The following is a 16,502-nucleotide window of genomic DNA, read 5'->3' on the forward strand; positions in this document are numbered from 1 at the left end:
GGCTGCCTTGGCTTTGTGTAAGATGGACTTAAATAATGAGGGTTTAAATAACCCCGTGAAGGCTGGCTTATCAGGAGGAAGACCTTCATCTTCAGAGAGCTCAAAGTCATCAATTTCACCTTCTTCCCATCCTGATTCCTCAGTAGCCACTGAGGTGCCAGGAGATGGGGGGTTAGTCTCCCTAGTCTGAGATGCTGAGGGCTTAGGTTTGGCTCCACTGGAAGTGGGAGCCTCCTTTTGCTTTAGGCCCTCAGCAATGCCTTGGGAAATAGCCTGAGAGATTATTTCTCTCATTTCTGCAGAGATATGGGACCCTCTGTCCTCCCTGGGACGGACTGGGGTAGGGGCAGGGCGTTTCCTGCCCCTCCTGTTATTATAACTGTCCTCCTCAGTGGTCAAGGTTTGGCATGGGCCCAATTCCTCTCTGATGGAGGAGCTGGGAGAATCGGGATATCCCCAGGAGGCATCTGGGGAGGAGTCCCTATAAATTTCCCCAGAAGAAGGGGGTGATCTGTCCCCTGGGGGGGAAACAGGCCTTTCCTCCCTGTCTTGCCTTGGGGATCGGTCTGGTGAAGGCTTCACTTGGTTTGGAGACCTATCAGGCCTAGGAAGCTGAGGGGCCCTGTTTTTTCGACTGCTTTCTTTGCCCTTTTCCCCACAGCCCTGGGGATCTGGGGATGCCCTTTTTGCACCGTTCCTGCCCCCTTTTCCTCCACTAGGAGCCAAATCTAATTTGCTCCTCTTTGAGGAGGGCCCAGCCTGCATTTCCCCTGACCCCTTGTCTGCCATGGTTGAAGTGGCACAACAGGGTAAGATGGCTGGGATGGAGGTGGCGAAAGGCTCAAGGCGTGGCCAGCCGGCCTGAAGACGCCTGTCGAGCTACTGAGAGTTAGAACGGAAGCCCAAGGGACAATACCCTCTAACCTGCCGGTGCCGCCTTAGGGATAGGCGGAGACTTGTAGATAGTTGAGATGGGCCTAGCTGGAAACCCAGACGCGGCCCACGTGTCGATGTTAATCGTCGCTGAGGTGAAAACACGTCCTGCTTTGTGTCTTGCTCTCCTCGGAGTGCCGTTTTTGCTAATAAAATGGCCGCCGCTGCGCGAGCAGCTCCCGGCTCTGAAAATGCATGGGTTGCGGCAAAAAGCGCGCGAAACCTCCAAACGGCCAGTGCTGATCCAGGCAAGTGGCGAAAAGCGCGCGAAAGCCTTAAAATGGCCGGCGGTAGTTCAGGGAAGCGGCGAAAAGCGCGCGAACCCCATAAGGTGGCCACCGCAGCCACTAGACAAGGGAAATCCCTTTGCTACTCTGGAGAGCCTCAGCGCTCCTCCCAGGCAGCCTAGAAACGTGAAGGGGGAAAGCTGATCGATGCGGATGCCTCCCGCCCTCAGCTCGAGCGCCGGCAGCCGCCGTACAGCTCACAGACCCCCGCACTCCTTACTAATATTCTTCTGACGGTCACTCCGGCTGTTGATTTTATTTTCCTATTCTCCTGGCGTGTCAACAGTTATGGAATATACTCTATTATTTGATTATTGTTAAATTAATTTTTGGGGAATCCAGTGTAGCTGTCATAAGACTGAGGAGTTCCCCTGCTACAGTCCAAACGGGCGGACTGAGTTTTTAAAACTGAATAGCAGAGGCAAAGGGAGGCGTGGTCAACAAAAAAAAAAAAAAACCTCACTCAGTCCTAGGGCAGTTAGACTGTGTTAACCCATGCTTGGACTGTCCAAGCAGCACACAGGAGAATCAGTACTTGACTGGCGTTTCACCAGGACAAAAACATGATTAGAAACAATAAAAAATTAAATAATTTTCTCAGGCTCGATTTTTAAAACATAAAATAGAGGAGGGGAAAGTGGTAAATAGAAAGAACAGCATTGGATTATCAAGTAAGGAATATAATAAAAAGTTTTTGCCTACTTGGTAGTCTTGTATATATATATATATATATATATATATATATATATATATATATATATATATATATATATATATATATATATATATATATATAAATATTACTCTATGGCAAGAAAATTGAACACATCACATTCTACTTTCTCCCTCAAACATACTACTATAGGCATGAGTCATATGAGGAAAAAAAAGCAAATAAATTAGTAAAACATTAATTATAACTTAGAAATGTTTTAGGAATGTTAGACAAAATAACGTTCATGTTAATGTTCATGTTAACAGTGCAAAGATGAAACGAATGAGGTAACATTACCTGGGGAACTTCAACAGCAGTCATAGAAAAAACATGAAGGCAAAAAATTTTGGAGCCATTGTATCCTACTACAAATCCCTGAAGTTTCTGCTGATGGACAGGAAAATTACTAGCTTTGATATTGAGATATCCCCCTCCAGAGAAACAAAGCATGTCCTCACACTGTGTGTTCCAAGCCACACTGTTAGCATTGGGTTCCTAAATGAGACCGTTAAACAAAACATTAATTAAGCAATAAACATATTTTTTTTAAAAACAGACAGCATTAATTTAGAGCAATCCCCCCCCCCCCCAATTTGCTACACCAATATATCTAGCAGATCAGTCTTAGCAAATATGATTAGCATATGCAACAGAGCCTAAAATATTTCAGGATTTTTAATATTTCAGAGTATTTTTTTAGCTTGGTATTACAGAACAAAATATTTTTGGTCAACTAGATTCTAAAAGGACAAAAAAAAATAACTATTTGCAGTAATAAAATTTACTTGGCTAAAACACTAATGAAATGAAGAGTAGGGCTAAAAATCCCCATTTCAAGGGGATTGATATAGAAGCTGTCTTCATTGTGTTATCAATTGTATTGACTTGTCAGAAAAATACACCGCTTCAAAATTAGAACTGCATGATGTTTGATTATATCATTTTTAAAACACACATATTCTGCATAAGTGATCATTTAAAAATGGAACCTGAACATCTGCCATGAAGGCAATCCAATTATGATGAATTCCTCCCATCACTCAGTAAAAGCAGGAATATGAGGCCCAAATATTTGTATTATTATGTGTCAATATCTGCTGACCAAACTGAGAATACTAGAATCTTTGGGGAACATATAGAAATAATTCTTTAGAAACTGCAATTTAGTTTGAAGATTCTTCAGCACTTGTATTTGCCACTAGAAAGTCCACTTTCAAGTGAAAGCATCCCGAGTGAAATTATGAAGGCCTTGAAGACATATAGTGTAGGGAGTAAATGTATAATGAGGCAATATTGAGAAACTTCTTGAAAGGCAACATTGGAGTGAAGGTTGTTATGGCCTGTTTGAAAAGGCAGGAGTTCCATTCTGCTTACCCTCTAGAAATCTACTATTTTACATAAATGTCATCCAAACTGGGGGCTCTTTGAAGTTGGTTGTTTTCTTGCAGATGTTTCATTACCAAAACCAGGTGACAGTGCTAATCTTCATGTCTATGGAGCTTCTCAGTCATCCAAGTCATGGTTGTCCCAAAGGTGCTTTGTCAAGAGGCAACTTGACTTTTCGGTTTTTCTTTGAAGATGTTTTGCTTCTCATCCAAGAAGTATATTTTTCTGAGCTTCTACAGAAAGCTTCTTCAGAAAGTCCAGTTACCTCTTAGAAAAGCACCCTTGGGAGTGCTAATCTTCCAACTCTTTTGTACATCTTTGGCATGGATTGTTTTTGAAGAAAGGAATAATGTCATTATCTTTACTTGACCCTGATATATGATTTTATTTAAATGTCTGATAACTAGACAGTCAATGCAGCTCTGGATAATTAACCCATTCCACAGAGAAATGTTTGTAGTGCATGCAAGATCTCCAAAAACCAGAGCCTCAGCAACAGCAATAGAATGTCTACAGACATTTTGATGTTCCTTAAAACTGTAGAGAGTAAAGGAAGTCATAAAGAAGACCTGGGATGGTGTTATATCAGATTTATTAGTAACCATATATCAGTTAACTCTTCTAAGAACCCGCTATAGATACGTGGAAATAGATCTCCGAGAGGAAAGTTTCCATTCAACAATGATTCAGCTTTAGGATGTAATTTCTTTCTTCAGCTTGACAGAAAAAAATTGGCAGACTGCATACTTTCTAGGAAGAAGCTGGTTTTACAACTAATTTCTAAAAGATGGGTTAAGGCTTATTTGCTGAGGTTTTCTTTTGCCCAGAATCTGGAGGATGGGATTGTAGGAATCTGACTCTCTGTTTTATGACCCTATTTCCTGCAGGTATTTGGAAGTTTGTCACTTAGATATGAACAAAGAAAAAGGAGTTTCCCAAATGCCTGCTTTTAGTTTTATTTGAATCACAACTCCATGTGAGAGGTTTTCTGAGGACAGGCATTCTTGGAAAGTGCCGGAGAGCCTGTGAAGAATCGAAAAAGCTATTGTAGTCTCATCTTGTTGAGATTTTTTTTTTTTGCATATGCTGCTGGTTGAAAGAATCCGGTGACAGATTCATCCAAAAGAATTGACAGGAATTGTCCTGTACTGCTTAGTATATTTTCCCTAAGAAGCAATGACCTCTTATTTTAACTTCTTTGTTTAATGAAAGGAGACTTCGGTCTATTATGGTAGTGTCTGCTTTGTTCTGCTCTAACAATGGATTGGCTAATTCAATGGAAGTTGCCTATTTGATCATCTGAAGCCTAGAAGGAAGCCTGGCGAGATCAGTCACAAGTAAGAATGAGAAAAGACAAAGTTTTCTTTAGTAGATCTTAAATTGTGCCCATTATTTCCTGCTAAATAGCACCACCTACTGGCCACATATTGCATCACGAAGAACCTCCTGGCCTCCAAATTGTATTTAATACAAAAAGTGCCAGACTAAGCAGCCCTGTTTTATATTCCAACTCAAATGGTCATCTTGAATAGTCCCAGAAGGTCTACCTAACAACTGCTGCACATATGAAGTTATTCTTAGCAGCAGCACCCGCCTGCACAAATAAATGGCAGAAAAGTCTCCATTTATTAATGCTAAATTTGGTTCAGAGAATTGTCACTGCAGCACAGCCAAAACACCTGATGCAAACAATAGCAATGGGCACATTATGGCTGGAACTTTTAGTAGCTACTACATAAGATCTTGTTTTTGGGGTGGAGGGTGAGTATTTTGTTATAACATGCAACTAGCTTTCTTTCTGCTTTCAGGCTTCAAATTAAGCTGCTTCTCCTGTGAAACCATTATTAAGCCTAGTGAAAGAAGTGGGATAAGGTGGGGGGGGGGTGTTTAAAAGCAGAAAACAGCAAACATCAGAAACAAACCTTTTCACTGGGAAGAGAAGGCTATTTTAAAAAGTGAGACTTAATAGCAAGATATCAGGGCAAGAAAATTTATTTCAATCAAGTAAGGAGCAGGTGAGACAGGACAAATTCTGACCTGGAAAAACACACAGAATGATAGCTAAAGAACCAGCTCTGCAAAATTCCAGCTTTATCTGCATGACAAAAAAGGTAAACCACCATGGTATGCTCCCTACAACAATTGGAAAATATGCTTAAAATGTATATTCAAAATCCTAATCATTATAATCAAACATGCACACAAATGATCTGGATGTATACGGTTCCATTGTTCTCCCTCTGTTCAAGTGATGCAGCATCTCTTACACAGTTAGTGAATCTTTTAAACATTTACTTTTTTTGAAGGATCCAAACTTGGTCAGTCACCAAGACCAGAAGTTTAGCCTTCTGAATTTTCAGATTCATGCTGTGACCCATCTTTAGCAAACTTCTCTCTCACCAGAATGTGTCTTTTTTGTTTTACTTTTCTCCCCACAAGAAGTAATTTTCCAGGTTTTGGTTTTCTCAATATTGGAATTTGGTTCAGATTTATATCCTTAAATAGTTAAATTCTTGTTTTTTTGGAAAAGTCTGATTTATAAATAGATACCAATCCCATTCAGAGTGAAACTGCCAGACAATTGTAAGATACTTCAGCTCGTCTTCCTTTTTTGCCTGTTGCTAGTGTAAAATCTCCTATGGTTTTTGCCTCCTATGGACATAATCAATTGGTGCAATATCTTTTGGTGTGAATACATAAATTAGTGGAGGTAACTGTTAAACTATCAATCAATAGCCCTACTCCTAACCCATTGAGCAGGGTGGGGGGAAGATATCCAAGATCAAATATCATCAGTGGTGTGTGAAACTCACTGGTGGGTAAAAATGTTTTGGCAAGCAAAAAAGAAACAAGAGCCAAATGGCTCCTTTCTCACTGTTTTAGGAAAAAAAATTCTTTGAAATTCAAGGTGACGTATGAATATATAAAAACATTTACCTGAAACAGTAATTCTTTGGTGTTAATATCATAAACCAGACAGGTATCATTTTCATCAACTACTGCCAGTTTGTTTCGAGATGCACTCATATCCAGGCAACGCACGGCTGTCGATTGTTTTAGCAAAACAATTGCAAAAGGATTGTCCACAAAGATCTTGAGAATCTGGATATAATTACATCCTGAGAGTTAATAAAGCCCATATTGGAAAACTGAAGTTCTCATCTGCTAGTCAGATGAAATGATCTTATGGAATCCAGAGCCCTGGGAATAATCATCCAGACAAATTAGACAAATTGACTGCTTCTGCATTATATGTAAAAGACATGGGGACAAATAATGGTTGATTGAGAGGACAATCATAGAGCATATTCTGTAAAAAAAAAAAACAGGCACAACATTTAACTCTGTGGTCTTTTTCAAATATATTAAACCAGAATTAAAAAAAATATAGACCCTATAAAGTCCAGAAAATATACTGTTCTTCTGATTAATTTTGTTAAATTCATAAATAATCCTCAAGCTATATCCTGTTCATTAGAAACACAGAAAACTGATGGCAGAATAAAACCTAGTGATCTGCCTTTTGAGTGTTTTTTGTTTTAATTTATGTATTTATTATTTTTAATTTATTTTTTATTTTATTTTGGTCAGATGAGGGAAGTGTGTTTATCCCAAGCAGGTTTAAACTCGGTTACTGATGTTTGACCCACTAACCCCACAAGTTCCAAGTTGTTTCCAAGCTTCCACTATTCTTTCTGTGAATTTCCCAGTTTATATAATCATACCAAGTGTATATTCAGTATTTATCCCAGTTTGAGAGGATGTAGCAAAAATATGTTGTGTTGTCATCTTTAGGTCTGGATTTTGGCCGTGCTGAAAATGTACCAAAATCAACCAGCATTGCTTTTGCTGTTGGAAAGTATGCTGCATGTGGCACAGGCATGACTAAAGCTAGAAACCTAATCTACCCTTAATAGAAAATCTTTATACTACTAAAAAAAAAACTATTGGTCTTTTTATAACCATCAACTGGGCAAAGTGATGCATCATAGGCCAACAATTTTTGACATACCTCAAATGGACTAACTTAGAGAATGTGCCCAAAATCTGGGACCCATGATTCCCATGAGAATGAAATTTGGGGAAGTTGTAGCCATTTTGCACTTCCATGGTCAGCTGTGGTCATGTGATGTCATTTCCAATGTTCCCACAAGGCAATGAGTAAGCTGACAGGGAAAACTGCAAGTTGCTCAGGTAGGTTAAACCTACCTACACAATCACCATATTTCCTCAGTGGTTCCATGACGGCCACTGACACCTTTGTACACCCTTCCTGACCCATGGTGCACCCTTGTGAGTCCTTCCCAACCCTTGCAGCACTTCTCACACATCTTTCTTAACCTGAACATCACCTGTCGTGCATCCTCCCTGATCCCTGCAGCACTTTTTGTGTGCTGCAAAAAAAGAATGCTGAACTTCTGTATGAAAAAGTATTAATCTCCCCCCAAACAGAATTGAAAAACACATATAGGGAAAGAGAAAGTGGAAGCACCTTGGAATAGAATTTAAAATATAATACAGAATGAGAGTGTAGTGCGTGGAATTACACTAAGGTTAAAAGAACAGGGTGAACGAGATTGTGAATGAGGAAAAATACATATTAGAGAATGCAACGAGTAAATGATGTCTATCTGTGTGCATGCATAATGTATCACCTCAGAATTGAGGCCAGCCCCTACTTTTCTGTTTTTTCTGGAAGAATATTAAGACTTGGCTCTGCCAATTAGCAAGGGGGATCTAACAGTGTGATGTAACCCTGGGGCTGACTGGTGGCTTAAGGGCGCTCTAAGAGAGCAAAGAATAGTTAACATTAAAAGAGGCAAAGAAAATGCAGAACAATTTTGATGGAAATTAAAAAAAGGTTACAATTAGAAAAAAATCAGAAGTACAATGTGGCTTTATGCCAGGCACAGAGCATTGCAATGTGCACTGTATTTTTGCTCTTCAGTAGATCAATGAGAAATATATGACTATGAGAAAAAAAATACTGAATATTTGTTGCTTTAGAGAAGCATATGGTAAAATGAATAGAAAGTTGGAATTGTTTTGTACAAATATGAAGGTTGGTTGATGACTGTTATAAGAATGGAAGTAAAAGATATATGAAAATGAATGAATGAACCTGAATGTACATGCAACTCTAAAGCAGGATGTATGTATGTATGTATGTGTGTGTGTGTGTGTGTGTGTGTGCGTGCGTATGTATGTATGTATGTATGTATGTATGTATATAATAGAATGGTTTGAAAGTGATTTATCTCTATTCCTTTTCTTACCTATTGCCTTGAATTTCTTTGGCTTACTATGTTTTTATTAATTTTCTGTGATGTGCATAATGTTGCTTACTGCAAAAGAGAATAATGTGATGGATATGTGTATATGTGCAGAATAACAACCATCAACCCAATTTTCATGAAGGAAAATGTCTACAAAAATGACTGATTATCTATTTTTCTCCAAATTCTGTTATTTTCTATAATCTAACAGTATCTGAATCATCATTACAAAAAAACCCTCACCTGACCATTCTTTAGACCCACTAAAAGGCCTTCTCTGCCTGGAGGTCCTCCAATTACTTTTATATACCGAATGAGAGATTCCATCACCCATTCTCGTTCTTTTGTACCGCTGAAAGAAAGACACTGGAGTCTCTTCTCCTTAAAAAAAAAAGGGGGGGGGGTATATATATTCTGCTAGAAAGTTTTCATATATCTTATCTTGACAATGATGTATATTTACCAGAACTTTTTATTATGTTTCCATGCACAGACATAAACAAATGAAACATATTTTATAATACCAAACAAGTCTCATTTCCTACCAACATTCATGCCTATTGTTTATAACCACTCTTTACAGGTTAATAGCGAAGAGTGCATTAATGAAATGTAGCTGCTGAGAAAAGTCGTCAACTACTAAGAAATCTAAATAAAACTGCTATCAATTACTTTTTATTATACTTTCTAGAATATTTTACTTAACATTTCAGACTTTCAGTAACTTCTTTCTAAAATGCCAACCACATTATTAGGTAATGCTATGCCAAAACAAGGATAGGTGATTTATTGGAAGCAATTTATTCCAATTATCAAATGAAAGTATGTTATATGTTATAAGAACTCGGGAAATCCATTCCCCATGGAGAAAATGGTGTTATTTCTTGGAATTTCTAAATTCAATCTTTAGCTAATGCCGGTAGAGTTGAGAATTATGCTCACTTTACTGTGACAGGAATGATAATGAGGAATGCAAACCTCTAAAATAGCCCTTCCCAATCTAGGTGACATACAGTTCAGTACCCAGAATTCACAAACAGAATCATGCTGTCTACAGAATTGGAGAAAATTCTGCTCTAATAGTTACTCTAATAGTCTTAATTCCTGAAACGAATTCTGCAAACAGGTTAAAAATGAATCTACATCTGATGTAGCAATTACCTCTGTTGAACCACCCTTGTTATATGAAACACCTTCAACAAGGAACCTTTTTCTTAATCTTTCTTAGTGTAGTACTAGAAAACGTAATTTTATTTTTAGACATTATTTTATTTTTAGATGTAATGATGAGTTACCTACCTGGCATAAGATAATGTGTTCAGAACACACAACTAATAAGTTACATTCAAATTTTTTTGCTATCTTTTCCTTCACTCGGTAGTGCATGTCTGATGAATCATCGGAATACAGTTCAAAAATTTGGATTTTCTCTGGTAATTGGATTGCTAGTCTGTTCTTGTAGATTGCTATTTTCTTTACAAGCTCTCGGTTTTTTATTCTAACTGTGGAAAAACAAGTTTAAATTAAACTATGTTTCTTTTGTATTATTGAAAACCACCTAAAGTCATTACATGGGATAGGTGGCCATATTATTCCAAACATCCATATTTATTGGGTTTATTAAGGCCACTGAACTCCAAGAAGACACTGGGTAGCATACATTAAGTCCAATACATAGTTTAAAAACACATTAAAAACCATTTAATTACCTGGACCAAAACAGCACTTCCAAAGATGTAAAACAACAGGAGCTCCATAATCATCCCAATATTTAATTAAGGGTAAACATCTTTATTAGCTGAATTAGATTCTGAGGACTGCATGTAATCTTCATTGTATGACCATAACAGAACCCAGAATTATGGTCGTTAAGTTCAGAGATGGGTTGCTCGGTGTGAACAATGCTACTGCGCATGCGCATAAGCGGGCAGGGGACAGAGCTTCCTGTTGCTGCTGCTACCAGTTCGCCCGATCCGGGCCGAACCGGGAGCAATCCACCTCTGGTTAAGTTGTTGCAGTCGTAGGTCAAGGCACTCACACAACTGGAAATGATTTTACAGATTTTTTTGTGCAGTCATTAATTAAATGCTGCAGTCATTAATCAAAAATCTCTCCCCCTTTCATCCCAAGCTATCTTACACTAAGTATGGGGATAAAATGGGAAGAAAGAGTGCCATATATATTGCAATTTCTACCAAGATATAAATCAAACGAAAAAACATATGACTAAATCCTATTCTACAACATGGCTACACCTCTCATGCTGTTCATAGAAATTTACATAACCATTTATATTTATACAATTAACTTAATAAAACAGTTAATGAACAATCACCAAGGGCAATAACAAAAAGTCAAAATACCAGCTACAATATATTTTTGACTTACAACATCCCCAATACCAAAAATTCTACACAAAGCACTTTGGAAGACACAATTAGAGTCTATGGTAAAAAGGCACAGCCACCTTTCCACTGTAAAGATATATTGCCTAGTTCAATTTACAGATAAATATTATTTACTGGAGCAGGGAAGAGATGGCCCCTAGGTTATCTGAAAACATAATTCAATACTACCTTTTTGTTCAGTGATAAGATGTTGGACAATAACATCTGTCATGCTGTCTCTGTAAGCATAGCGATCCTTATAAAGGCCATGGACTGTGCTGAAAATCAGCTGATACAGTGAAATGGTTCCATCCTGGGTTCCTACTGCCTGAAGAGAAAATAATTAATTAAATTCAGGGTGTCTATCTACCTGAATGATCATGAACTAGACATGTAGATTAAAAAGGGATCAAAGTTTTGCTGGAATTTTAAATTATTCTAATTTCTACACTTAGAAAATGTGCAGTGAGGGAAATTTTCACTTTACATGCATAAGATTTTGGCCTGTCTCTTTTCCCACAGCAAAGCCATATAAATCAAAATTCACAAATGTCATGGTAGGAAATAGTTATTTACACTTATGCTAGAAATTATTTCATTGTTTACAATTGTTTTTAACAGATGACAACAAGAAGATTGGCTTTTATTTAAAGGTCACAATACCGGTTAACTAGAAGAATATTTTTAAATATACAGTAACAAAAAGAGAGTTTAAAACTTTAGGTAAAGGTAAAGGTTCCCCTCGCACATATGTGCTAGTCACTCCTGACTCTAGGGGACGGTGTTCATCTCTGTTTCAAAGCTGAAGAGCCAGCGCTGTCCGAAGACGTCTCCATAGTATATTATTTACTCTTACAAACTTGAGAAATAAGCTTTGAATCAATATTAATAAAGAAAATGGCTCCAGAAATTAGTGATTTTTCTTAGCAAATACTACAGATTATGATTGCAACTATACTTGAAAAAATGTGCTTTGTTATTAATTATGAACAGCCAGCCCTGTGAAATTATAATTCACATATAACACACTTTGCAATGATTTGATGAAGTAAATTGATTTTGATTATCTCAATACAAAGGACTTTACATGACTCAATCACAGATATTACAATATTGCAAGGAAATATGGGGAAATCAAAACGAGAAAAAGCATGTGGATCAGTAACAGTAAATGAAGGGAAAAGAAGATAAAGAGACAAGAACAAATGAAGGAAGAACAGGGTAATGGGTTGACAAATATTGTTAAATTCACTGACAAATAATGAAACAGAGAGATTTAAGCCACAATTCAACTCAAGGACATTCATCAACTTTATTTTATATTAATATTAATATTAATAATAATATTAATAATAATGATAACAATAACAATAATAACAATAACAATAACAACAATAATTATTCTTATTGCATCAACAGAATTGCATCACAGCGGCCAGTTGTTTTGCCGGATTTGGCATCAATTACTAATTAATTATTAATTAATTATTAATTATTAATTATTAATAAATAATAATAATAATAATAATAATAATAATAATAACAACAACAACAACAACAACAACAGCAACTATTATTATTCCTAACAATATAATTGTTAATTTCACCAAGAGAGGTAGAATTGCCTCTGTAATGTATAAAATATAACCTGGCAGAGACAGTTATAAAGACCATAAAAAGTAATTTCCTAGCAAAACAACAGCCGATTTGGATACATTTGCCATATGGAAAGGATTGAAGCCAGAAATAGTTACTTGTGAGAGAAAAAGTGTCTGAAAACACCTGGTATACATATTTGAAAGGCTTTTAGAAATTCACCCTTACCACATAATTGGAATCTGGCTTAGCTTTACAAGTCCACACCCAAGTGCTCTGTTCACCTATGGTCCCAAGACGCACTCCATCCTTTGTATAAAGGGACACTTGCTTGTCAGAGCCTCCCATTAAGATGTATTCTCCTTTCGAAAAATAGCTAACACAACATGGATCAAAGTTCAGGACTCTGTCTTTTCCAATCTATAAGAATATGGACAAAGATGTTTAACATTTGGTTTTGCAATAAGAAATCTCATCTGCAGACAGGAATGTAATTACACATATTTTTGTATTTGATTTGTCACAGATCTTTCATTTGAGGTTGCTACAACCTCTTCATTTTCAAAAACTGCCTTAAAAATGAAATAATGTGGCATTAGGTCCAACAATATACGGCATATGCATATTAGCCCATTTCTGTTATTCAAGGATGAGGAGGAAACTCAGCCAGAATAATTCTGTGTAATAGTTTTTGGCTCAGAAATAGACTGTCATACTGATACAGACCCCTTGGTTAATTCCATCTGGTCTGCTATGCTTGCCATCTTTTCTCTTTCTTATTTTACTGATTTTACTGTAATTTCTTTCATGATTGTGAGCTACTCAATCATTGAGAAGTGGACAGCATACAGATTTAATTTACATATATATATATATATATATATATATATATATATATATATATATATATATATATATATATATATATATATATATATACATATACATACACATATATATATACATATATAGACAAACATATGCCTACTTTTCTACAAAAAGGCAAATAAATGGGCCTCTGATTTTGTAGGATAGACTGCTAGCTTCAAAAAATTCAGTAAAAGAAACAGTATTTGGGAGGAAAGAATATATACACAGAAAGAATACACACACACTTTCCAGTTAAGAAGTAACTTACTTGCTTGCCACTTAGTTGATAAAGGGAAAGCCTTTGTCCCCAATCTGCCACAGCTAAAATATCATTATGCTCATCTCTATTGGATATAAAAAGAAAAGCAATTATATAGCAACAGTGCAACAAGCAGATATTGTTTGTCAATGGCAATATCACTACGGTAGTTAAAAGACCTTCTGAAATCTAGATATGGGCCAGCAACTCTAACAGCGTTAGAGCCATTATACTTCCTTATAAGAGTGTACAGTAGATTACAGAAGATTAATACTAGAAAATTTTCTAGTATTAATCTTCCCTATACTCTTGACATATCCTTGTCAATGGAAAACTAATTTTTGAGTCAACTAACTGAACACAGATTATTATTTCATGTATATTGGATGCATGCTTTGGGAAAAAAGTTGAGAGATTTAGCCAATAGCTAGAAATGTGTTCAAAATATGGTATTGGCTCTTACAGTTTGATTTTATGCCACACAGATAATTTTTTTTTTCATGGAAGCCTCAATGTTTTTGTAGGTTATAATGCATTTTTCAGCTGTATACCCAATGGTGTGGAAACTAACAAGATGTCAAAAGAAGCATATATCACATGCTCTTATGATTGGGAAGAGATTAATATTATAAAAGTGGAAGGACATTCATTCTGTCAGTTACACAACACCCTGAAGAACTGATACTCTTTTCATATCAGGAGTGGAGGCCTGTTTAGAAATTTGGTCTGCATTTAAATATATGGGTGTGTGGCTATAAAGTCCCCACCCTCTTTTAATATTAAGTAAACTGATTTAAATGTACTGTATATGAACATATCTATAAGATTAACTGAACAATTTATTCCTGAAACTTTTTTGTATTTTTCTTTCATAAATAAATTTAAGTTTCATAACTGCATCAAATATTTGTATGTGCTAAAGTAATACATCTTGTTCTCTCAGAGAGTAATAACAAAACACTTTTTGGGACAGATTTTGTTAAGATGCTGGTCCTATGACCTGGCATTTGGTGAAATCTAATTCAGCATTGTCTATAATTGTTTGCAATAGATTTTCAGCGTTTCCAAATAAGTAGTCCCTACCCTATATGAAGAACCGCTTTAAACCATGGACTTTACCACTGAGTTATAACAACATTTTCGCTTGTATATTATTCTAGTCTTTTTAAGAGTTGGCAGCATCTCCCTATTAATAGTTAAAAGTTGGATTTGACCTATATGAACTTTTCCCACTGAACTGCTTTTGGATACTTCAGTGAGCTTTTAAAGCAACACAAAGTGATAGATTGCAGTTCCCTAGAAGAAATTAATGATACGCTGTGAATATTTTTCCAATTTCCCTCAGCTCTGAGAGTTTGTGGTGTCAAATGTCTTGAATATGGGGAAACATCTGCCTCACGCAGGAATTTGTGGTAAACTCAACTTTTAGTACTATACTGGGCCAAATTAGAGAAGGAAGACAAGTTGGCAAAAATCAGTATGGGGAATTTCTTGAAACTCATTATACTGCTTTTACATTATGAAATAGATTACTTGTGATAATGAAATGTGAATCAGTAGGATTCCATACATATCTATATTGAGCCTAAAATGGTATAGCTTTATTTCCTTGATATTTCACTCACGAGCTGGCATTCCTAGGACTCTCATCTTCCTCACGTTCTTCTTCCTCTGCCTCACTACCCTGACTACTGCATGTGATGGACTTCAGAACTGGTATATCCTCTAAACAGGTGTGACCTGCCTCGTCATCTTCTTCGCTGTCTCTAGCACTCCAGAGATTCTCCCAGCGACTGCAAATACCAATTGTTTGTTCACATGAACTACTGACACACAATTCAACTTTCAAAATATGTTAGTTCAAAGGTCAGTGCCCTGGAATTAAATAATTTTTCCCAGACAAGACTTTGCAGTCTCCCTTAAATGTTCTAGAATATACAGAATGTATTGTTCCAGATCATTTTTTTTAATCAGGCTGTAGAAAATACAGCACTTTAAAACAGAGACTTTAGGGGGAAAGGTAATGGAAATCACTGATCTGGACTCATACATATACATAATTTGAAATGATCGGGTGGCTTAATACTTCTCAGTCACAATAGTAAAACCAATCAATCAATATAGAATTTCAACATTATTACTTCAATACTTTCTCGCAAAGTTTCTCCATAGAGTTCCATGTATTGAGCCACTGAAATCAATGGACAAAATAAATGTATTGGTATAGGATACATTGAAAATGGGGGAAAAGTTCAAATAAACATGCTGCCTCCTAGCCTCTTAAGACTCTTAAGCAGCTTGTCTCTAAAAATATTATTCTTTGCAATAGTACCAAATATCTGTAGCTCGGGTGTAGGATGAAGGTGAAGGTGGGTTCTTAAAAATAATATTCTTTTTAAGAAGCTCAATCAGATATTCATTTAAATGTTTAAAGACATTGTCAGCATATATATATAAATAGCACCACTATATAATTAGATGAATTTGCTACCATATACTATGCAAAACAGATCTAGCTCCTTAAATATTTCATATCCTCCTTGGGGTATGAGGAATGAGAAAGCAGGGTACAGCTTTCTCTGCAAAAGTTTCTTATATTTATGTAATACCCATCCCTGCAGTCAAATTCTTTTAACAAGGACCCCACAATTCTTTTATGCTTGTTTTTAATGGTTTCACTATACAAGTGATAAGGAGTTTGTAGTTAATTATAAACGCTTTTGGAGGACATTCATACAGCACATAAATGATGAAAAAGTAGAAATTAATAATGAATATTAATTATTGTGATGC

The 16,502-nt window shown here is 36.4% G+C and overlaps 1 protein-coding gene across 2 annotated transcripts in view; it reads right to left on the bottom strand.

Moving 5' to 3' along the window:
- Nucleotides 1–16,502, bottom strand: part of IFT122 (intraflagellar transport 122) — a gene marked incomplete at its 5' end in the record, with an annotated part of 83,473 nt that overhangs the window by 57,320 nt on the left and 9,651 nt on the right. For both annotated transcript variants that reach the window (XM_081937788.1, XM_081937787.1), the window contains 7 exons: nucleotides 2,233–2,430; nucleotides 6,259–6,423; nucleotides 8,841–8,978; nucleotides 9,897–10,099; nucleotides 11,174–11,312; nucleotides 12,809–13,000; nucleotides 13,719–13,794. In XM_081937788.1, the coding sequence (XP_081793914.1) occupies nucleotides 2,233–2,430; nucleotides 6,259–6,423; nucleotides 8,841–8,978; nucleotides 9,897–10,099; nucleotides 11,174–11,312; nucleotides 12,809–13,000; nucleotides 13,719–13,794 (1,111 nt within the window). The remainder of the gene's footprint in view (nucleotides 1–2,232; nucleotides 2,431–6,258; nucleotides 6,424–8,840; nucleotides 8,979–9,896; nucleotides 10,100–11,173; nucleotides 11,313–12,808; nucleotides 13,001–13,718; nucleotides 13,795–16,502) is intronic.

Source organism: Natrix helvetica, assembly GCF_964273705.1.
Source record: "Natrix helvetica genome assembly, chromosome: 1".
Classification (NCBI taxonomy): domain Eukaryota; kingdom Metazoa; phylum Chordata; class Lepidosauria; order Squamata; family Natricidae; genus Natrix; species Natrix helvetica.